The 22,114-nt window shown below is 49.3% G+C and overlaps 5 protein-coding genes across 5 annotated transcripts; 1 reads left to right on the forward strand and 4 right to left on the reverse strand.

The window, feature by feature from the left end:
* Nucleotides 1-1,700: 1,700 nt before the first annotated feature.
* BC939DRAFT_434420 (uncharacterized protein) lies at nt 1,701-5,439 on the reverse strand. Its single transcript, XM_051553374.1, has one exon. It carries the CDS (start codon nt 5,101-5,103, stop codon nt 1,903-1,905), a length of 3,201 nt encoding a protein of 1,066 aa, XP_051417952.1. The 5' UTR covers nt 5,104-5,439; the 3' UTR covers nt 1,701-1,902.
* A 487-nt stretch (nt 5,440-5,926) lies between these two features.
* On the forward strand, nt 5,927-8,283 carry BC939DRAFT_434423 (uncharacterized protein). Its single transcript, XM_051553375.1, has 3 exons — nt 5,927-6,577; nt 7,033-7,158; nt 7,369-8,283. The coding sequence occupies exons 1-3, from the start codon at nt 6,239-6,241 to the stop codon at nt 8,125-8,127; spliced, it is 1,224 nt and encodes a 407-aa protein (XP_051417953.1). The 5' UTR covers nt 5,927-6,238; the 3' UTR covers nt 8,128-8,283.
* A 1,612-nt stretch (nt 8,284-9,895) lies between these two features.
* On the reverse strand, nt 9,896-13,489 carry BC939DRAFT_524426 (uncharacterized protein). Its single transcript, XM_051561259.1, has 2 exons — nt 13,230-13,489; nt 9,896-13,132 (listed from the first exon to the last, which is right to left on the reverse strand). The coding sequence occupies exons 1-2, from the start codon at nt 13,436-13,438 to the stop codon at nt 9,979-9,981; spliced, it is 3,363 nt and encodes a 1,120-aa protein (XP_051417954.1). The 5' UTR covers nt 13,439-13,489; the 3' UTR covers nt 9,896-9,978.
* Nucleotides 13,490-15,336: 1,847 nt separating this feature from the next.
* BC939DRAFT_488666 (major facilitator superfamily domain-containing protein) lies at nt 15,337-17,720 on the reverse strand. The gene is made up of 8 exons (XM_051559382.1): nt 17,687-17,720; nt 17,329-17,549; nt 17,155-17,172; nt 17,003-17,009; nt 16,679-16,875; nt 15,990-16,589; nt 15,646-15,893; nt 15,337-15,531 (listed from the first exon to the last, which is right to left on the reverse strand). The coding sequence occupies exons 2-8, from the start codon at nt 17,500-17,502 to the stop codon at nt 15,384-15,386; spliced, it is 1,392 nt and encodes a 463-aa protein (XP_051417955.1). The 5' UTR covers nt 17,503-17,549; nt 17,687-17,720; the 3' UTR covers nt 15,337-15,383.
* A 1,132-nt stretch (nt 17,721-18,852) lies between these two features.
* On the reverse strand, nt 18,853-21,214 carry BC939DRAFT_524428 (uncharacterized protein). The gene is made up of 3 exons (XM_051561260.1): nt 20,134-21,214; nt 19,449-20,043; nt 18,853-19,356 (listed from the first exon to the last, which is right to left on the reverse strand). The coding sequence occupies exons 1-3, from the start codon at nt 21,038-21,040 to the stop codon at nt 18,963-18,965; spliced, it is 1,896 nt and encodes a 631-aa protein (XP_051417956.1). The 5' UTR covers nt 21,041-21,214; the 3' UTR covers nt 18,853-18,962.
* Nucleotides 21,215-22,114: the final 900 nt, after the last annotated feature.

Consider the following 22,114-nt stretch of genomic DNA (forward strand, 5'->3'; position numbering starts at 1 on the left):
TCCCACTAAATCCTTCGGTTCAAAATCAAGATACCCATTCGCTTCCGATGCCATAGACGGTTCTTTCCTTTCATGTTGACCAATCCCAATTGACTAATGAGCGTTTTGTTTTCCTGTGAATGAACACTTGAGCATGGGTAGTGTGTCTAATGCTACGCTTACGATATACTTCCAGACTCTCACGATCGAACTTCTTTTAATTCAAATGCCACAATCAGGAAAACCAAAGTTTCGCTTTTTTCACCCTTTTGCTTCGGTTGATCCGCAAGACTCTTGAGATGGAAAAGAGGGGAGGGAGGAGGGCACACTGAAGATCGGCAGTACGCGTGCGTGTTTCGTCCGCCGCCTTCTACCTTTACCTTGAAATCACACGAGGCCCCATGGACAGACGATTGCCGCAACTGCTTTTGATTACCCCTGTTGCAGTGCGTCCATAAACCACGTAGCAAAACTTCATCAAGTTGTTTGATCCATCTGTGCGCCTTCGCGTGCAGGGCGCTGCACGGAGGAGTTGCAAAAAAAAGGCATCCAATGAGGCGGATGTATGATGTATAAACAACAAACAAGCAACCTCTGCAGCACATCTATTTTTTTTTTTTTCGCTGTACAGTTCTGCAGCAGATAGTCTACAAGAACGTGGTATCGCACACATGGGCAGGAGAGAAGAGTCGCCACGAGATTCGACTGCAGTCTCAACCACACGCGGGATAGACATGGCCAAAGTAGCCCATGCATTTGTGCCTTTTTCCATCTTTCCGCACGCGTTTTTCTTTTGACTCGATCTAAATTTCAATTCATCGCTGGTTGGTTTTCCGCTTCCACGGGTTCCTTTCCCAGCTCCTGTGCTCGCCTTTGTCCTTGTGTACCCATGCACTCAACCACATATAGTCAATTCATCCGCAGGCTAAACCATGCATGTATACAGGAGAAAATAACGTGTCTTCTTTGCTCGTATAAATCAAATCGATCTGTAGGGCTGGTCAATGAACAGACCATGTCTGATCTGGCCCCAATAGTTCATACCTCTATATTTTTGCTCCCTCGCGTATCAGTTGTACGGGACTATGCTTTGTTAACCTGCTAATTCAACAAGGACCCTTTGCTCGACGTGTGTTTTGGACCGTGCCCTCTCCCCCAGGGCTAGTCATTTTGGCGTCCTTTTTCTTCTGGACGATTTGTTTACTCAGATATCTTCCTTTGAACAACAACAACCAACAGCTCAAAAGCAGAACGCTCGGAGTACAGTAGACGTATATAGATTGATGCGTAAACTAGGACAGGTTAACAGTTCGGTCTAGAACCGCCTAGCTTCGCTTACACATCCTGTCATACAAACCTACCTGATCCTGATCATGATCCTGACCATGATCCTGACACCCTAACCTAAGGCACCTTCGTATTGTCCGTGCGACGGTAAATTATCGCCATCATCCTTTCCTCTATTATGCATCGCATCATTCGCAAGTCCAATCGAACAAAAAAATGGGCCAGACACTGTACTCCCTAGATCCGGTGTTACGCATAATCGCACGAGAGAAGGCGTTCGTGTCTCCAAGAAATGTACATTAGAGTAGCCATTTATGCGTCTCATGCAGTAACTCTATCCAGAAAACGAGGGAGAACGTAATTGTCTGTTGCAGCCGCGGTCTTTTTTCTTTTGATATTTTCTGGATCAGGGTATCCACATCCGTTTTGTCCTTCCCGCGCGCCTTGAACAGCAGCAACAACAAACCAAAACAAATAAACAAAAATAACGGCAAACATGCACAATGTAGCGGAAGAACGCTTTAATCAGGGACAGGGGCATTTGACATTGCCCCAGGGCCACAGCAGGTATTGAAGTCACCCCAATCGTGTCCCGAACCCATCCTGCGCTCTGGAAGTCATTCCGAGCATCATTTTTTACCGACCAATCATCTCTTCCTTGCCCCTTCGCCACCTCTCCTCTGGCCTCAACGTCCCGCCCTCAAAGTCCACATAGAGACTCTGACTCCTTCTCCGACGCCTCTCGTCCTGTCCCTCAAGCAATGACGACCGATCCGTACCCTCAGGCACCTCATCCTCTGAACTTCGTCGTTGATTCTGAGAAGCGCCGCCGCTACCAATAGCAGTAGGTGGGTTTGAGGATGTGTTCGATGGACGGAGCATTGCCATCTCGCGATTGTACTGCTCCAATTCGAGCACCCGCTCCCACTCTTGCTCACGTCTTAGCAGATCCGTCAACTCGGAAATTACACGCTGCTGTCGCCTTGCGCTCTCGGGGCCGTAGCGGTTCCTGACGTTCCCATAAATGTAGAAAACACCTCCATTGTTGCTGACGCTCGATGAATTCTGAAATCCAGCCTGAAGAACACCAAGTGAAGGCTCACTTCCTGTACTACGTCGCATGAACCCTGTTGCATGTTGCTGTTGCTGATCCTTATCATCTGCATCATTCATACCAGCAGCCCCAACGCCATGTCGCCGTCTCTGTGGGCCCTCGCCATCTTCATCGTCATCGCTCCAACTCTCGCCGTTCGGATTCGTGGCCCAAGGTGCCTTCAAAGACTGGTAAAGATGCTGTTCCTCCAACAGACTGTCCGCCTCTGAAATGTGCTCCATGCCCTCGAACACAGTTCCTGTACTCATCACGCGAGATCGTCCATGACCGCAGATAATCCCGCCACGGTTCCAGTCCGATCGAAATCTTTCCATCCGTGCTGTTGTGGTTACTGCTCGGTTCCTCCGACTGCCCAAGGTACTCCTCTGTCGGTCTACACTACTGCTCGTCCACTCGTCATCGCGTTGTTCTTCTTCTTCGATGGCTTCATGAGACGCAATTGAGGAAGCATACGAGCTGCTGTCGCTACTACTGCCCCTGTTTCTGCTCCACTCGATCGAGTTCCCATTGCGATCGAGGATTTCCGCAAATGACGGACAATGCACTGGAAGGAATCGCTCCCGATACCGGTCTCTGTTCATGGCAGCATTCCGACCTTCGTCTACTGTATCTTGAGAATCTGCTTCTTGTCCCAAATCCGCATGCCCGTCCTCAAGCGAGTCCGCTTGACTGGTTCCACGGCTTCCACTGGCATGATTGAGCATGCTCCTTGTGTCCGTCTGCGCAAATCGGTTCCAGGGGTATCGTTCTGGGTACCCCATAGCCGTATCCCGCTCATTCATCAGTCGCAACAACCTGGTCAGTCGAGCTTGGCGTATCCGAGAAGCCATAGATAGAATAGAAGAATCAAGCCCTGAGCGAGTGGAGCCTAGTAGAGAGAAATCTAACGTATCCTCGGAAGGTGGTGGCAATGCCGCTGATGTTGAGGCTGATCTGGATGATCTTGTTGTTTGAGTGCTTGAAAGTAATGGTCCAAGTAAACCTTGACGATCTGACTGAGTGGCGCCTGACATAATTTCTAAACCAAGTCTCGTTGTCGTATTATTCTCGCTGGCCTCGAGGGTGCCGGTGACTAAAGTGAACCCTGAGTCTTCATCACTGACAGTAGGAACATCAGTGGAGATGACGGTGTCTAAAGTTGGATCAACAGCCAGTGATTCCATTATGCGACCCATCTCACTATGACCATTGTTGCCCGGTTCCTGGTCTCGTAAAATTTGTGCCGCTTCTTGTTCCACATTGCCATCTGTTGGTAATACTGACTGACGGGGATCGTCCGGGGTATGCGGTGTCTCTGTCAACGCTCCATGTAAGCCAAGCGGTATTGTTGGTGTATATCCAATGCTGATATCAGGTGTACTTTCCGCAGGTGGATTAAGGCCATGGTCAGGCTGAGGAGGAATGTTCTCTTGATTCTCAAGCATCGTATCAGGCCTGCCTGTGTCCACCTCATACCTGCCTCGCTGTACGGCGGATTCTGCTGTTGGTGGCGATGTCGCATTGTCCGTGCTGATAAAGGCAACCACATCCGGATGACGCAGCCAGTCGTCCGACGAGACTGAGCCGGACGAGTAATCCCTGGTAGCGTACCTTCTTCGAGGAAGGGTGGCTCTGGGTACGATTGCAAGGTCGTCCAAAGAGAATGTTGAAGGAAGTCGACGATGCTCGCTATTTGTGATATCTTCACCATTAATGCTGTCGTTCATGCTGCTGCCCGTGCCATGTGAAGATGGCTCAAATGCGGAATTGGATCGGTCGAACTGCGGCTGAACACGAATCTCATCGATGGCGAGTGGTTGAGCCAACAGCAATGGTGGTTGTAATGGCCAAGAGTCTTCCAAGGGTTGAGTTGATTCCTGTCCCAAGGATTGATCCACCATGTGGCCATAGATTCGGTCCTGCTCTCGGTCACGGTATTGATCTAGGCCTGGCTCAAGAACAGCGGGTGCGGCATTGAACAACGAATCCTGCCTTAAAATTGTCGAAACCGGTAACTCCACGATGATGTCTTCAAGATTTGGCGCGGAAGTAGTCAGTGCGCCGTGCGCGATCGACGCGATCCCTTCGGCGCTGTGGACAGGTGGCGAAGTCAACATTGGACTCATCTCTGCCTCGTGGTTGTCGACAGTGGGTGAGGAAGCAGCGGTTGAAGGATCGCGTTGGTCTGGTGGAAGCTGCTGTATTGGGTGATATGGGCGAGATATGTCGAACGAGTGATCCGCAGGAGCACTGTGGAAGTCGCTGGCAATCGCAGTGGCAGCGATTGTACCAAGTGGGCTTGAATCTGCCCGCGGTTCCTGTTGCTGCTGTTGCTGATGCTGCTGCTGTTGCAGGCGAAGTTGCAGCAGTTGCTGCTGCTGTCTCTCGCGGATGGCCAGCAGAAGTGACTCGTGCAACTCCAGGGAGCTATTTGAGAACGAGCTTGAATAGGACGGGTAGATTGGAGTGTAGGAGATTTGGTCGTGCTCGTCGCGACTGCTGGTGAGACTGCTTCCTAGGCTCTGAGGACGACCCTCGCCCAAACTGGCAAGACCAACCAGATCTGCCAGGCCTGCCATGACTGTGGCACTGCTAGTGCTACCTGGATTGCTGCTGCTGTTGCCAGTGGCGGTGGAGAGATCAAGGTTGTAGGTACTGAGGCCTGAATAGGGTACAAAGGACGAGGATGCTGAGGAGGAAGTCGAAGACGACGGCGTGAAAGAGAATGGTGTTCGTGAGGGCATGGAGTCTGGTGATATGGGCTGATCGGTTGAGGAATAGTGCAGTCAGCAGACGATTATGGTGGTGACAAATGAAATGGACAGGCAATGATGACAAGAGGGATATGAAGTCGGTGTGGTTCTTGGTTTTTATCCTACGAAACAATATGAATAAATAAATAAAAATAAAAAGGCGAAACACATAGAAAGAGACCGTTGAAGGTATGTGTTAGTCGGAGGAGGGGTATACTAATAGTCAGCATGCCGTGTCCTCTCTGTCTCGTGCTGCTGCTACCATAATATAGTGGGTGCCTTTGGCTACCAGTCTTGGCACTTGCCTTTTTGTGTTTTATTTACAGGCGTGAGATATAAAGGGGGCTGCCGCGGTGGTGTGAAAAGAGAGGGAGAAAGAGAGAATGAGTCAATGAGGGGGCGACGGAATGAGTGAGCGAGAGTAATGATGAATAAATGAGACAAGAGAGGTGGACCTAAGCAAAGCAAAGAGGAAATCGGAGAGAGAAGAGCGCTGATGTTGATTATGATGCAAGGAAGTGGAGGTGGAAGTGGAAGTGAGAAGGATGCAAAAGGGACGAGGGCGTAGCAAGCTGTCCGAGTCTCTTCTTACCGCGAGTGAACCGGGTGCATGTACAAAGGCATTAAGGAGAGGCGGCTAAACGTGCAATTACAGGGGATATCAATACTATTCAGCATGTCAGTTGACAGCAACTAGTCTAGGAATGGGTGAGTGGATGGGTGCGATAGAGCAGTGGGCTCTCTCGCATGGCTGGCCATCCATCCAAAGCTAATCCGTTCAAAGTTGAAGTTCTGCTCAGTAGAGCCTTAACCTTTTTTTTTTTCATCTCGTTCTTCTTCTTACTCCCCTTCTTGTTCCTGGGTATGCCCTCCGGCTGCCTTGAGACAGACATGAGTATCAGGGGAGCACAGGATGACAAAAATGTACACTCCTCATGCACATACGAAGGCTATCCGAACGTGAGAGCGAGCAAGCGAGAATGAAGGGTGCAGTGCATGGTGTGGATGAGATAGATGTAAGCCAAACAAGGTTCTCCTTCTTCATTTCCTCTGTTCGCTTACTCGCTCGTCCCATCCACCCACCACCGACAGTTGCAATATTTATGCTTCGGGGGCAGTGTTTGGGATGGAATATCTTCTTTCGCCTCTCATTCCATCTCTCCATCTCTCCATCCCTCCATCCCTCCATCCCTCTCCCGCTTTCTTCATCCACCTCCTCATCAGCTCCTATCTTCCCTTTGGACCATTTCCTCCTGATTGTTTTCAGTCGTGTCTTCACAACACCTCTTTATTTCCGTTCTGCGCACGAAGGATCTTCCTTCCCCTTCCTATTCCCACTATATCCACAATGGCTTTTCCCCTGAGGGCTAGGGGCTTTCGACGTCGTCAGCAATGCACCTTGGTGTTAGCCCTCTTAACCTTCCTTGTCGCCTTGACAATGGCCCCCTCGTTCTCTACAGCTAGTGTAAGTGGCACCATCGCGCTATGTCTTCACACCTTTGCTTTATCGCACTAAGACCACAATCCAGAAATCAGGAACCAGGAACCAAAAATAAATTCTCAGGAACAGCGCCAATTTGTATCCGCTCAAGTGCAAAATACAATTACTCCTGAGACGAGACACAGCGACCATCACCAACAGACATACACACACACAGCGAAAATAAATGAATGAGGCTCTATATCCCTCCCTCCATTCACATTCTCTCTCTCACAAACTGCATACTGCGCTGCACTCCTCTATACTACCTCCACGGGAATGAACAACCTCTCGTGATGCATACACATTCAAAATGGGAAAAAAAAAATGATCGAAACAGTTTCACAAATAGCAATTTGTGGAATGATTATGTACGACAAACACCTTGTTCGCAGTAATTTAACCTACCATTCTTTAATATTATTTTTTGTCGCACTCAGCCTAGGGATGATCCTACAGTTACTGCTTACGTCCAGCAACCCACACAAGGCTTCGCCCACACCCTCAACAAGCGCCAGGAACTGAATACTACCGCCGTCCCACCTACTACGACACCTCAGGTCACGGTAGGCGGCCTTCATATTTTTTTTTTTATGATTCGCTCTCAGTTTGTTCCTCGAACGAAAAAAGGACCTCGAACCAGTAACAGGAGCGTGAACGAGATAAAGACAGATAAAGAGCCAGCTCACACCCGGCTTGTTCTGCAAAACAATGATCCATTGACTAAACTTCAATATGGTCCGATCGTCCCTTATTATAACACCCATTGTCTATAGGAAACATCCATCAGTACCCCCGGAACTACGACTGCAAGTACCACTTTGACCCCCAACACGACTACCGTTGCCACGACCACAGCCGCGTCTTCAACGGCTGTCAGCACCACGCTCACAACAATCACTGCGACTATCAGTACGACCTCGACTCTGTCCTCGACCGCGACCACCAACGCAACCGCAATACCTACTCAGTCGCCAAGCAGTGGTGACACTAGTAAGGGGTTGGTTATTGGAGGCGCAGCTATCGGAGGACTTGTCTTTGCTATCGGTCTTGCCATCATTGCTTTCCGATGCACCCTGAACCGTAAAGAACGCGCTCGTCGGAACAAGGAGATGGCAGCAACACTCGCCGAGAACTTTGATCGAAGTGCCGATCCTATTGCGTCCCCGCGAAAGGGTTATCTGGAGTTGGGAGATGGGCCACCAACACCCAGTTCTGGACGTGGCGCAAATCTGTCGCGCCAAGGATCCCAAGACGCCTACTTCGCAGCGAACAAGGAAGGAGGTGGTCAAGATTATTACAACCCACATTATGTTCAGGAACGGTATGGAGCTGCCAATGCTGGAACGTATGGCATGTATGAGGAGACGGAGCTGTCAGTCATGGGCGGCAGTGCTGGTCGCCAAATGGCCTATCCTCCCACGAGTGTGCCGACCAACCACTATGCAGGATACAATGACTACGACTACGGCAATCAGCAGGGAAGCTACTATGGTGGAGGCGGACAGGCACCAAGAGGACATCAAGGCTATTAGGGTCACTGTCCCTTCGTAGAGAGCTTAGACTCCTCCCTCGTTACGCGATAGAGCGCACCCTTTCCTTCCATGTATCATAGATGATTGTCTCTCCTCTGTAAGGAAGAGCTATTCCCAGATCCAATACACCAATCAGTTACTGTGCCTGCTGCATACGTTTTCTAATTGCTGAAATTCACTATACTCCCACACGACTTGTCCCGTCCGCTGCATGTATTCATCCAATAACGTTTTTCTACAAGATGGAAAACTCCCTTAGTTCTTTGGTGGCAATTCTCTCCAACTATATAACTATATTGCGTTCTATCGCGTAATAAGGGCGTCAGTTTACTTGTCATCTTGTAAAGAGCTATATGAATCTGGTAACAATGATCTGACTCACAAAACCCAGCTGGTGAGGGGGGGTTTTTTTTTTTAATAACGAAAGAACTTAACCACCTCCGAATGGCGTAACAACGTTCGACCTATAGACACCTATGTGCAGTCGAGAGTAAGTTCTGTCGATTTCTCTTGGACCCAGGAACACTACCTTGTTTGTACTAAATATTGTTAATATCCATTGAGGGAACTATCAGCAATTATAATACTACGTCAAATTGGTACTCTCGCGTTTTCCTGCGGAGATTAGATTTCTGTTCCGCCGATTCATATTTCGCCCGCGATCTTGTCGCTTCTACAATGTGGGGTTTATGTTCCACATGTACAGCACCTGAAAATCATATCGTTTTACATGTATCCATGTACAAACATCATTTATGCACAAGAACATACTTTCGGTCCTCATGTGCTTCATTATATTGCAATTCTCCATTTGCTTCATTGCTTCATAACTTTGTGATCAGCAGGGACAACAACGGGTTGCACTACAGATGCGCTCGCTCGAGGTTCCACAGATTGTAGACTGTAGCGAGTTTGTACGCGACTAAAAGAAGCATTTTTGCCATTTGTTACGGACCGGAGACAATTGAATGAGCCCTCCTTAGAGCAAATAGAGTTGCATGGTCCTTTGAATGGATCTCCAACGGCCGTCTTGTAGCAGAAAAGCACATGCATACCCGGTAAAGTCTGCGTTTAGCCTTGTTAAAGATACTTCAAACAATATGTACAGATCACAGCTGCAATGGCCCCTTCTTCAGCTTCGTGAAAAAGCATGTTAATATGCCTTCTTCTATGCCCACAACCACTTCCTCTTACACTCAAATAATCAACTCTTCTATCCTCCACTCTCTCACCCCTCACCATGCACTTCACGCGCTCGATCACCTCCTTCGCTTTGGTCTTATTATCCTTATGACCCTCGCGTCCGTCGCCCAGGCCCACGGCGGACAGGGTTGCTCGGCCTCAATGCCTTTGCCCAAGAGCAACCAATGGCAAGGCGACCTTCATGTGACTGTGGAACAATGCCGTCGGCAGCCGAGAGCTTTACTCGAACTATGTAACATGCCGAGATCCAGGGCGGAGCCAAGATGGACAGATCAGGGGTGTGGCACCTTTGATCGCGAACTATGGTGCCGGCAGCGTGCTCATCCTGGAATTCGGCAGTGCGAGCCAGCCCGATGGATCCCAGATGTTTAACACGCGCAAGTCTGTTATCGTTAAGATAATGATTGAGAACCCATGACGAATAGCGAAATACTCACCAGATCACAGCAATTACCACATACAAAAACATTGAATAGATGCACTGAAAGCAGCAAGAAGATAAGAAATAAGAACACAAAAAGTGCGCTGAACAATGCGCTGACTGTTTACATACATGAAAAAAGATGCCTTATCCGTGCCTCCATCAGGCCATCGCCTCGGGCGCAGCACCGAGCGCGGATACTCCTTTATTAGTCTAACTACAGTCGATCAATAATAGACACTGACATGGGGTGCCTTTTCCTTGAGTGCATTGATCATCCTGCGTGTTTGACTAGATTCAGTGATTCCCGTATACCAGAGCTTTATGTCCAGCAGTATTGGACAGTTGCTTTCCTCGGGAATGCAATCGACAAGAACCTGGAGCTGATCCTGCGCGAAGTTGCTATAACTAAATTCCAAGTTTCTCAATGCCGTGAAATCAAGGGCTTCAATCACTGCCTCCCAATCCTGGGGCTGGAGTCCAATCATTTCGAGCGCTAGGTCGCTCAAGGACATCCATGGATAGGAAAATGTGGGCAATGGCACAAGGTTGATCTGGTCTGATTCATCGATCAAAGTGCCCGAGATCTCTTGGATGGCCCTGGATGGCCGAGGAGACAACGGCGTGGCGGGAGTCCGAGGAGGAGGTAAGACCATGGCGACAATCCATCGAACGCACTCTTGAGGAAGATATTGATCGCCCGGACAGGTATCTTGATCGTCCGGGTAGGTAATATACAGAAGGTCTAGCTCTGGAAGTTCATGTCTGGTCGGACACATCCTTGCAACCATTGGGATCCACAACTCAGGCGTCTCCCCACTCAATATCATGCGACTAAACCTCCTAGAATATCGAACGAGCAACTGTTCCAGCTTCCATTGCTCGCTGTTCTCCTGTAAATCTTTGGAAAAGATTTCGAGATGCGCTAGGTTATGTGACCTCTCAATAACTCCACCCATGCACTCCAGTCCTACGGCCGTCAGCGACCTTGGGGCTAGTTGCAGCAAAGTGATTGCGGAGCCCTGTTCCTTCAAGACCTTATTTAGAATTACTGCCATATCGTCGCTGAACGTCGAGTGCATTCGCAATGTATCCAGAAACCGTCCATATTGAACCAACACTTCCGCAAATGCCTCATCATCCTCCATCGAAAAGCTTACCCCCCAGCCTTCTTCCGCTCCAGAGTATCCAATGTTGGTGGATATGGTATCTGCTGCCACGGTGCTTGGAAATTCGATAGACATCGTAGCAGGGTTCGTAGTGAAATCATCAAACTGATTTACCCACCGTAGGTTGGCACGACGGATTGCTGGGGACCCTCCTTCCAAAAGAACGGCCTTCCTCGCATCAGTGAGCGCATCGAGGATGGCACGCGTACGTCCGGGTGCGCAACTGATTGTAACGGTAAAGAGCTTGAAGTTTTGACGCATGATACCTATCAGCTGAGCCTCGTAGTCCTCTGGCCTGATATATGGAACATATGATATCGAGAAACCTTCCTGAACCATTGCGTTGTGCTTATGTAGCGGGTCATCATCAAGATATAAAGCTTGAAGCTCTGAAGTTCGGATCACACCGCGACAGATTTCAGCAGTGAGAGCATCAGAAGATCCCATACCCCTATGCAGAATCAACTTCTCGAGGCTCAGAGACTGGGATACTTTGCTTCTGAAGTCTTCAAATGTACCAAGTATGTCGCCAGTCTGGATCTTGAGTTCCTTCAATGCGGGACAGCACTGAAGAATACTCTTCAGAACAAATACCGGAGGCCGTTTGCCGTCTGGAACCGCAGAGTCGATACAGAGTTTGTGGAGCAAGGGCGCCGTCATAAAAGAGGAGTTGTTGATGTGTTGATAAAAGTTGTGATCTATGGCAATTTCCATTTGTTGGATCTTTCCATTGGCCATGCACTGGAGAAGAGGGTCATATTGACGGCCACGGTTGATGACGCCCACTAGTAACTTCCTGTTCTTCAGTCCCCATATTCCCAGCTCAACAATGCTAGTCTTGCGAATGGCATCCTCAAACATCTGAAGGTCTCCCAAGCTAACATCCCAGTTCATAGTAACAGTCAGAGATCGTACCCCACAAGCCTTGATCAGCGCCTCGTAAAACTGTTGTGCAACGATGTTGGTCCAAAGAATGATAAAAACAGCGCCTCTTTCAATGTTATAACTCCCTTGATTGGCCTCAACAATATCCTTGAGTTGCTGTTTTGTAGACTCTCGATAGTTGTCGTGGAAGTGGTCCAAGCACACCCATTTGACGTGACCTTTAGGCGTAACGACCTGGAATAGATTACCGAGCTCGCGACCCTTGTCCTTGACGCGCAGAAACGACTCGAGCTGTCTCAGATCCGCTCCCTCCAACGCCTCGATCGCATTCAGGTCCATCGTTCCAGGTGCTGTGTCAAGCCCTCCACTGTGGTCCTGCAAATCCTCGATGTACTTGGTCGCGTCACCCACCAGGGTCCCGATGTCATTCACCCCGACCTCAACGCTCTTCCTGACAGTCTCGACTCCCTCGGCTAAGTTCAAGTGCGCCAAGGGTGGCACAACAATACCGGCGATAGTGCAGCCGTACTTGAGCAGCTTCATGATCGTCAGAACATGGGATCCGTATCTTTTGAAGAAGTCGCTGGGTTGGTCGATATCGTATCCCTCGTGCTTAGCCAGATGGATCTCATGTGGAATCATGGTATCCTCTGTCATGGTGTGCTCACCGCACTCGCACAGGAAGAACAGCCGGAACTGCTTTGCGAATGGTTTGAAGAGCTTGTCTCTGAACCGTTTTAATTTCGGTAGAACGATAAACAGTCGAGGGATCGAGTACTGGTGGAGCTCGTGTGTCTGGATACAAAGTGCCTGCACTTGGTTTTGGAGGATGGCTTGGCGATCGAGGGCCTGCTGAAGGATTTGCAGGGTATAGATCTGAAAGACGTCGCTAGACTGCATCTGCGGATCCCAGAGACCGAAGCGTTTCTGCATTGCGCTCTTGATGCTTGCAGCCTGGATGGGCTGGCCAGAGACATTAGCCTCGACGTATGAAGTGTAGAGCCGGAGGTACTCCTGAGTATTTTGCTGAGCTACGGCCGCCTGCTCAGCAGACTGGGCGATAATACTCCTTCTCGACGCCTTCTCGGTGGTGATGGCGAAATGGCTCGCTTGCTGTTCTGAGGCGATAGTAGCTGTGTCCTGCTCTCTGAGGTAGTTGTACTCCGACATGGTCTGGTCTGCCTCTGATGAATGATCGGCTCTGTTTACAGAGATACCAGTGTGGCGAGAATAGACCCCTTGTGCGGCAGTAACTCCTAGCTCGACATCCTTCATGACAACATCAAGTATCACGCCTGGATGGTAGCTGATTCTGCGAGGGATAATCCTGGTAAAGCCGGAGTCAAGACTCATTAATGCCATACTATGATTGCGAGCATTCGCCATCAATATGCACTCGCAGTTCCATTATCTCGTGAACTTACACTTCGTCCGTATCATTGGTCATAAACTCGACAAGGTTCCCATTCTCCTTGATACACTTGGCATTCTCATAGCACACCTGAATGCTTCCCCACAGGATGTAGCGTTCTCCAGTGGTGTTGTCCACGCGAGTGAAGATGTTGACGATCTTGGGCGACGATTGGGCTCGGAGCTGCTGAATGAGTTTCTCATTCTTGTCAGTTCTTGTCATGGCCTTGTAATCTCTGGGAGGTATGCTGAGAGGGAATTACGGGAAGAAGAGAAGATGCTGAAAGCCATAAACATTAAGCGTTTTTAGCCCTCGCCCTGAGGAGCTATGCTTCGCCTCTCTGTGTCTATTTCTTGTTATCGTTGCTTCGCCATATTTGGCACTACTAGTCTATCGATCTTACAAGTAGCACTAAGTGCGACAAGATTTTTCTTTCCTACCAAGCGCTTTAATATTCATTGAGCAATCATCCGTCTGGCGTTCTGTAGACTCTGTAGACGTGTTATGATGACCTTTCTGAATCCCTATCACTGCTCCGTCAGCTCAGCTGTGGATCTCACAACGAAATTTAACATGGACCGATATGGCGCAGTTGAAGTGAGATAGAGCCATGCATGCTAGTTGATACTCTCCATATCCGGCCAGAGAGGATCATCCGAAACACTCCATAATATCCATTAGCTCATGGCAGCGCCTTATATCAATGCCCAACCACGAATGACTCTCGCTTTGCAGCGCTGTTTTATCTTGGTAACCACTCCTGCAACCAGAGCATAAATCTTATCTACTCCGATCATCTACTGGCTACTGCCGCCATTGTCTTGGTAAATGCCCTATCCCATCCCTGCTTCGGAAAAGATAATAAATAGACTGTCTCTGGATCCAGTCCATGTCTTGCCTGCCCGGCCCCTACCTAACACAAGTCATGACCAGCCTTAACTTTCGCATTTCCAACCCTGACAACAGGCACATCCCTGATTCGGCCCTCAGGTCGAGCCTCCTTTTGCGAATCAGCAAAACCTGCAGCCACGAATAGATGCGACTAATATACTCGCGGAGCGCCCGTGAGTCATCAACATGTCTTCCATCAATAAAATATTGCGTCGATAGAACATCAGATGTAACGTCCTCAGATTTCGGCATGCCTACAGCTGCTACCTCATTGAACCGCTTTCCCCGGTATCAGCAGGATTCTGGAGATGTGTCAATAGCACCAAGACCCCTTATCTCCCCATATGGCTGGGCAGTAATCAAGCGAATTTCCTTCAAGCAAGGGCACGCTTGGAGTAGAGGCAGAGCGCTGTCTCGGTGAGGAAAAGGCTTCGAAGTGCATGGGCGTAAATGGGGTCCTCTAGGTCGAATTTCTTGAGATATCAGCTATTGACGATTCAATTTTACTGAGGATTCCATTCTTGGGTCCTGTCAGCCAGGCTTGCTTTAGTATAGCGCGATGGACAGCTGGATACACGCTCAAATGCACCAGTTGAGGCATATATTGCGAATCCCTCCCCACGATATAACATAACTACCGAGCACCTATTTGACCTTGAGCGCTGTCAACGAGGAGCCCAGGCAATTCACCATGCGCTTCCTGACCGACAGAAACGACCCGTTCATTTCCACCAGTAGCTCTAGACACTTGATTCCAAGCTGCTGGCTGTTCAAAAGTCGTTGAACTGTACTGGTCAATTCTTTTCATCGCTTGATTCCAGAAGCAGAAGGCACTCGATTGCGGGACATCTCATAGTTTGACTTGCTCTCACCTCATTGATTGACCAGAAAGGCATTTTGACAGCGCGACCTTAGTGCCAACACCGCGTGGGTAGAACTCGTGCCAGTGAACTGTTTTGACAATGAGTGAACGGGCAGCCTCGGACCATTGACGGTGCATTACAGACTTCGGACGACGAAGACAGCATTGTAAAACACGTGCAAACATAGCGTGGAGGATCTCTGGGAGAAGTAGGGCAGCTGCTTGCTTGCTTTGTAGCGTAGGATCGCCCAAAAAGTTGCGCACAGGCGCCCTCAGGGGACTTTTTCTGCCACGCGTCTTAACGTCAAAAAAAAAGGGAGGGGAAGGGCATGTGATATAGAAAGGATCTGTGAAGCATAAATTGTCGTATTCGAACACTAGGACGTTTAATGAAAAGGTTGTATTCTTCGGCTTCTATTCTGCAGCCCTGCCTTTAGTTTCGATGGGTAAGAAACACATGCAGATTCCCGAAATCAAAAATGTAGTCGAGGATGCGTACAATGGGAAATACGTGCTGACAGCCAGCATTGCTCCAACAATCAGAGGCGACACGATACCAGCCCTATGGGAAGTGCGGACGATATAAAATAACGGATTTCGCATACATTAGTTTCAATCGCATCTCGTTTCAACGCAAAGAGACTGGAAATCGAAAAGTCGAGCAAATTGTACGTACAGCCGCGACATGGCAGCCGCGACACCACAGGCGGTGCCTCGGATCTCGGACGGAAAGACTTCAGGCGTGTAAGAGTATAGGACAGCATAGTTAAGCGTCGAAAGTAGACTGAGGATCCCCGAGAAGGTCGTCATGAGAGCGTGGCTACTTAGTACAGTAAAGAGGATGGTAGCCAATGCTGCTCCTAGTGTCGAGACCGCCATGGTATATCGTCTGCCCAGTCTCCCTTCGACCATGAATGTTGCCAGCTAGAGATCAAGGGTACCAATGAAGAGAAAACATGACGGTTAGTATCATGACAATTGAAATATCAGTCCAAAAAACACAGAAGCTGTGCCACATACCACAGAGCCGGGCACGCCTGCGACAGAGTAGATGAGGGTATCCTGATAAACCTGCTTCAACGACTCATTGCCGTCCTGTCCGTGCTCCTGCAGAAACTTTGGATAAAACACATTGAACCCCGTATACGCAAACGCTACCAATGCCCAAATGATCCAGAGCAGAATCGTGCTCAGCCGAAACTTGGGTGACAATAACGGCTTCAATCGATCCAATGCAATGTCGAATTTTCGTCGCCATCGATAATGCTGTCCGTGAAACAGACTCCTGTATCTTCCCCTAGGCACTTCCTGACGAGGATGACGAAGCTCTACAGGCATTCTGCGGATCGTTCCAAAATCTGCGGATGACCTGGCATCACCCGTGTCAGATTCTTCGGACGATTCCTCGGACGAGAAAGATGCAGAGGCGGAGTGGTTGAATCGAGAAGTCAGGGTCTCGATGTTCCCTTCAAAGTTCTCAGATTGAGGCTCTTTGTGGTTGATTTTGTAGATCCTTCGCAGTACAATGGCTGCCTCCGCGTGTCGATTTTGGTTCAACAGGAACTTCGGCGACTCTTCAAGACGGAATAGAATAACGCGACCCACTACCATCGATAGTGTCTATGAAGTGCAGTAAAGATATCACCAATGGGTGTCAACTTCCTGACTGGACTTCAAAAAAATGACACAAGTTTTGTGCGGTGACATACCAGACCACCCAAGGCGAGCAGCATGTATCGCCATCCTTTTCCTTGACAGCCCCCGTCCATATGGGTCTCGCAACTGAAGGGCGGTAGCAAAAAATATCCCAGCAGCGAAGATGCCACTGCCCCAAACGAGAAGAATATTGACAAAAACGTCAGCAGGTACTGATCCTTTTTCGGCGTGAACTCCAGAAACAACGCTCCTAAAAACGCGCGGCAGAAAATGAAGACACATAGGTACATTAGTGACAAAGGGCCTAGCGCACCTCGAAAGTTGTGCTGCTGTCGTGGACGGCGGATCCTTTTGATCATATCCATTGCGCAATTTACCATCCACCTATCAACAGGTTGTTGAGAGGGAAATGGCATCGTTTTTTTGTTTGTGCGAAAATACGTAAAGAAAGGAGGAGCAGTTTAATAAACAGTGAGAAGATGGAGTTGATACATACTTATTCGAAGTCACTTGTGAACAAGAGTCTTACCGGCATGTTTCCGCCGACCTGGAGAGAATGTATGGTATTCCGGACACAGTTAACACGAAAGAATAGAAGACAGTGGCAACAGGACAAATCACACCATAAGTGCTTTGTTGGTCACTCTTTACGACCAGCCGCAATGCGCGCTAAGAGCGATCGAGGGAGCAAAAATTATCTTACCCCGAATCCCAAGAACAGGATCAAGATGCACAGGAGCCAGTACGTGTGTGCGAAGCTGGAGGCGATCCCAAAGACCGTCGTGACAATCAATGTAAAATTGAAGGCCTGTTTTCGTCCATAGACATCCGCAAGCATGCCCCAGAACATGGCCCCGAACATCATCCCCACAAACATGGAGCTGGACAATATCCCGATATACTGATCCTGGACCTCAAATTGGGCTGATTGTGTTTTCAAGGTTACAAAGGTATTTAGATCATTACGCTTGGAGCTACAACAGGATTGCTAGCCCATTTTTGCCTTGTTTCCCTGGCTCCTTAAAGTGAAAACGACGGGGTTTCTCTCAATTCATGTTTACCTTGAACGCGAGGTAGAATTAATGCAATGCACTGACGAATGCATTATCGACAAAGGGTGAGGGCCACCATCCGTGATTGAGAGAAGTGAAAAGATGAGCGAGGTTAATAGAAAAATCGTCAAGATACTCCGTCCGGTCCCTGGTCACTGGTCCCCTGAACCATTTGATGCAGACTGCAGATTACAGATTGTCGTATTTTCCCACAATGAGAAGTGTTCGTTTATCATAGTCATCCTGCGTACCTGCAACCACATCTATAATATAACCCATAAATAAATCCACACGCCAACATCTGACGGTTAGTGAACGAAAGGAGCGGGGCAACATAGAATCTTTAGCCCACAACATGCAGCAGCGGCTTAAATGGTACTCACATTATCTGCAAACCAGCCTAATCCACATAGCACCTGTTATGACGAGTAGAGAGTGCGGTTGTTGGTAGATGAGTCGCAGCGGGCGCAGAAAAGAAAAGCTGATCATTGAAGTATATGTTCGCAAGGCGCATCGACAAGAAGACTATGCGTACCAGAAGCTGCTTCTGGAACCTGCCCATGCCGATATCGTCCATGAGATCGTCCAGGAGGCTCATCTGCGCGAGCTGCTCCTCTGGCGAGAGTGACCGTGGTGGAGCTGTAAGCGGCGAGAATTGCACTGAGGCAGATTGATGCTGTGATGGCCGTGATCGTTCGCTTGGCATGGTGGCTATTCAGGTGTATCAGTGCCGGTTTGTGCTTCACTGCAATGTCTATTGTACGTGTAAGCCTAGAGACAAATGAAGCGGTATTGTTTCCGTCTGCGTAAAGCTGGGCATCAATAACGCAAAAAAAAATACGTAAAGACAAAGTTGAGGAAACGGTGCCAAAGAGAGACAGAATGAACAATGAGTCGTTGGGAATGGCGGATTCAAATGCGGATGGGGGATGAAGAGAGGAGTAAAGAAGCGAACTTGCACGGCCCACTCTCAGCCGTCATTTGTTCCCAGCGTCTAAAGGCCGACTTACGTCCAAGTTGTGCAGCGGCGTGTTGGTACTGTTTGTCATTCATTTTGAATACCCCTCGGCAAAAAAAAAAAAAAAAAAAAAAGGGCGCTGTCCCTCAAGATCGACAGGAGTCTTGAAATCGTATGTAGAGGCCTTTCCTTCACGCATAGACCAGGTTGTCATCGACACGCTCAATATTCCCTTCTCTTACTTGTGGGCGAAGCAGCGCGATGCATTTATTAGATGTTGGTATTAATTAGATACAATGTATAGGCGTCAAGTTGTGGGATTCCAGTCTATTGAGCGGGAATAGCGGTAGGAGCCGGCACTGAAGTGGCAGCAGGTGCAGCAGGGGTGGGTGCAGCATTTGGCTCTGGAGCAGGAGCAGCAACAGGAGCAGGAGCAGCAACAGGAGCAAGAGCAGCAACAGGAGCAGAAGCAGCAACAGGAGCAGAAGCAGCAACAGGAGCAGGGATAGCGGCAACGGCCTTTTCGTCATGATGTTCCTGAGCAACATATGGTGGGGAAGGATCTTGGAGATGCTCTGGCGTCTTGGGGTGTACGACGGATCCAGAGCGCGAGATAGCCTGCAGATTACCGTCGCCAGGTTGGATGAATGTGGAGGACTGAGCGCGCTTAGAGATCTCGCTCCACCACTCCAACATCTCCTCTCTCGAATTGGCGCGAAGACTACATAGGAGACAGTAAAGTTATAAAACAGGTTAGTAGACTATCTCTATTATAGGAAAGGAGCCAAGTCAAGTCTGAGTCGAGTTGCTTACGTGAGAGTCTGAGCATCCCTGTGTAAGAGTCCACCCTTGCCCTTGCCCTCCAGCGAAAAGACGTGCTGCTTCTGGCTGGGTTCTGAGTGAGGTCCAAGGGTGGATGTGGGGAGATAGATCGAATAATCCGGGACAGGATCTTTTTCATGGTCAGCAGTGCCGAAGACGTGGAGCCATCCAGCGAGGGTGAGGACGAAGTATCCGTCCTTCCAGCTCTTGAGTACCGAGGACTGCCGGCTAAGATGAGCGGTCTTGACAGGCACGACATAGATGCTTGTCTTGCAGGGGTAGTCAAGGTCGTTCGGGTTGGCGTCGACGAGGTCTGAGGGAAAGAGGCGGTGGCCATGGAGTTCTGAAAAGTTGTTCCACTCGCTATCCTCCTGGAGGACATTCAAAGCCAACTGCGTGGGAGCCCATGACTGACTGAAGGCGTTCGTAGCGTTGTTGAGCTGGTATTCCGCAAAGGATGCCAGAATCTGCTTGAGCTCCTTGATGATGTGGGCCTCGAAGGTCTTGATCTCGTCCTGGCATTGCTTCAGTGCACGAGCAAACAAATTCTCTTCGTGGACCTGCTTCGCCAATTGGCGCTTCAGTGCTACACACGCATATCAAAGTCATAACATGAGTGCCTGAGTATTGGTGCCTGAAATAAACAAGTAATACCAAAGCAAGTCGTCTAGCTTACCGAGGTTAATTACAAAGGGATCAGACTGCATCTTCTCCATGTCATGCTGATGGTGCTGGCCAGACATGTCAAAGAGGCCGATGGCCTTCGCAAGACTGGCAATCTTCTCCTGAGTTGCCTCGCGCTCCTTGAAGACCTTGTTGCTGTACAGGCCCGAATCGGCCTTCAGGGCCTTGATCCTGCCCTTGATATCCTGCTTCAATCGGCGCAAATTCTTGGCGATGTTCTCCTCGACAAAGCGAGCGGCACTAGCATGCTGCTCACTCCTGGTCTTTGCAGAGTCTCTAATGCCTATACACACGTCCTGAAGACCTCCTTTATCCAGGAACTGCTGTCCATCCTTGAAGGGAACCACAATCACGCCCGACACCTTGTTCATGGCCTTGCTAACGCTAGTCTCGACCTCGGCGACCTCTGTAAAGTACTTTTGCAAGTTCTTGACAACTCCTCTGAAGGCTGTGAGACGGTTCAGCAGAATATCCGCAGGGTTAAGGCCCTCACCGTTCTCGCCAGAGAGACCGCGACGGCTCATGGTGCTTGAGTTGGAGAGTGCGGTTCCTTCGCGAGGGTGAGCCGAGTGGCTAATGGGCGACAATGGCGAGCCGTCCTGGGTATGCTGAGTTGGGGAGGCAACATGCGAGACGCTGGTAGAGTCTGGAGGGGAGACAGTCGCCATGTCAGGATTTGGGATCGAGATAGGCGAGACAGGGTTGGCGGTACTGGCTGGAGGCGTGGCTGGCGCGAGGGCTTCCTTAGTCTCGACAGGCTTTGTTGGTGCAGGGGCGGCAACGGTGGCAGCAGCGACTGGGGCCGGAGTGGCCGCTGCAGGAGAGGAAGACGATGTTTTGCGACTGAAGGTACGCGCAAAGGCCTTTCCGAAGGGGGATTTCTTTTTCTCTTCCGCCATGGTTAAATCAGATGAATCAGGAGAGGAGGAATGAGAATGCGGAATGAAGGGGAGATGCAGAAGGAAGGAGAGGGGGAAAGAGGGTTGGAGAAGAAGGAAAAGAAGAAGAGGCGGAGATACTGCTGTTTGGTATATATGCGAAAGAGTCCAAGACCAATAAAGTGCAGAAAATGGGTATAGGTGTGCAATTGAGTTCAACACAACCCTCTCCTGTAAAAAAAGCGCGCTTTAGTTTGCTTAGCATATCCATCCCGATAGACCCCAGCAGCAGAATTGTAAAGAGGATCTGGTTCGGTTGATCTTACGATGATAACACAGGCCGAGCAGGAAGGAAGGCGGCAGGCACCGGCCATCCCAGTCAGCTGCTTACTGCTTAGCGTAAAAAAAAATAGTAGGAGCCACCCCGATGGCATCAACGGCACCGCAGGGATGCCATAAAAATCATCCTTTGGAGCACCATCAAGAATCTCGAAGCACCAAGAGGTGCGAATTTACTTAACAGACACCCATAATATGTGCATAGATTATCCTTGGCTATCAGATGTACATGTACATGTACCACTCCTGCCATTGCTTCTCCATAGGTTGGGACGATAAATGCTCTAGGACTGGACGCAGTAACTATAACCTTCGTCGTTGCTGCTGATGCACTTTCTGTTCGGGAGCAGAAAGGGGGCGATCGGCACCGTTACAAAGGGTTGCTTATCCTCTAAGCTTGGCCAAATCAACCATCGCTGGTGGGGAATCTTCGGCAAATAATAGAAAACGCATAACTAGAGGAGTCCTTAGTCTGCTTGCGCGCGCCCCAAGGATTGGAGTGAGGAATGGAGTGCTTCTCGCATTGCTCGCTTTGCTTTGTGCTCACGCATTTTTTTTTGATTTGTACGCCCATCCCAACCTTGTTTGCTGGACTACTTGTAGGGTACCCCAGCCTTTGTCCAACACCTGAAGGGGTGCGTGCATGGAGAGGAATGCTTAGATCGGTTAACGATCATCAGTAGACCTGCTTCAGCCCTGGCGCCTTCTGGTGCCTTCTGGTGCCTTATACATCGGTTTCTGTTGATTTGACTACTT

Source organism: Gamsiella multidivaricata, assembly GCF_025024155.1.
Source record: "Gamsiella multidivaricata strain RSA 2152 chromosome Unknown BC939scaffold_1, whole genome shotgun sequence".
NCBI lineage: Eukaryota > Fungi > Mortierellomycota > Mortierellomycetes > Mortierellales > Mortierellaceae > Gamsiella > Gamsiella multidivaricata.

Coding starts and splice junctions, on each gene's coding strand:
- BC939DRAFT_434420 (XM_051553374.1), bottom strand. CDS start 5,103: ATGCCCTCACGAACACCATTCTCTTTCACGCCGTCGTCTTCGACTTCC.
- BC939DRAFT_434423 (XM_051553375.1), top strand. CDS start 6,239: ATGGAATATCTTCTTTCGCCTCTCATTCCATCTCTCCATCTCTCCATC. Junction 6,578..7,032: donor CCTCGTTCTCTACAGCTAGT/GTAAGTGGCACC, acceptor TGTCGCACTCAG/CCTAGGGATGATCCTACAGT. Junction 7,159..7,368: donor CTACGACACCTCAGGTCACG/GTAGGCGGCCTT, acceptor CATTGTCTATAG/GAAACATCCATCAGTACCCC.
- BC939DRAFT_524426 (XM_051561259.1), bottom strand. CDS start 13,438: ATGACAAGAACTGACAAGAATGAGAAACTCATTCAGCAGCTCCGAGCC. Junction 13,133..13,229: donor ACCAATGATACGGACGAAGT/GTAAGTTCACGA, acceptor CGGCTTTACCAG/GATTATCCCTCGCAGAATCA.
- BC939DRAFT_488666 (XM_051559382.1), bottom strand. CDS start 17,502: ATGTTTGTGGGGATGATGTTCGGGGCCATGTTCTGGGGCATGCTTGCG. Junction 16,590..16,678: donor TGCTCGCCTTGGGTGGTCTG/GTATGTCACCGC, acceptor TGCACTTCATAG/ACACTATCGATGGTAGTGGG. Junction 15,532..15,645: donor GCGGCTGCCATGTCGCGGCT/GTACGTACAATT, acceptor CACTTCCCATAG/GGCTGGTATCGTGTCGCCTC.
- BC939DRAFT_524428 (XM_051561260.1), bottom strand. CDS start 21,040: ATGGCGGAAGAGAAAAAGAAATCCCCCTTCGGAAAGGCCTTTGCGCGT. Junction 20,044..20,133: donor TCCCTTTGTAATTAACCTCG/GTAAGCTAGACG, acceptor ATGCGTGTGTAG/CACTGAAGCGCCAATTGGCG. Junction 19,357..19,448: donor AGGGATGCTCAGACTCTCAC/GTAAGCAACTCG, acceptor TCTCCTATGTAG/TCTTCGCGCCAATTCGAGAG.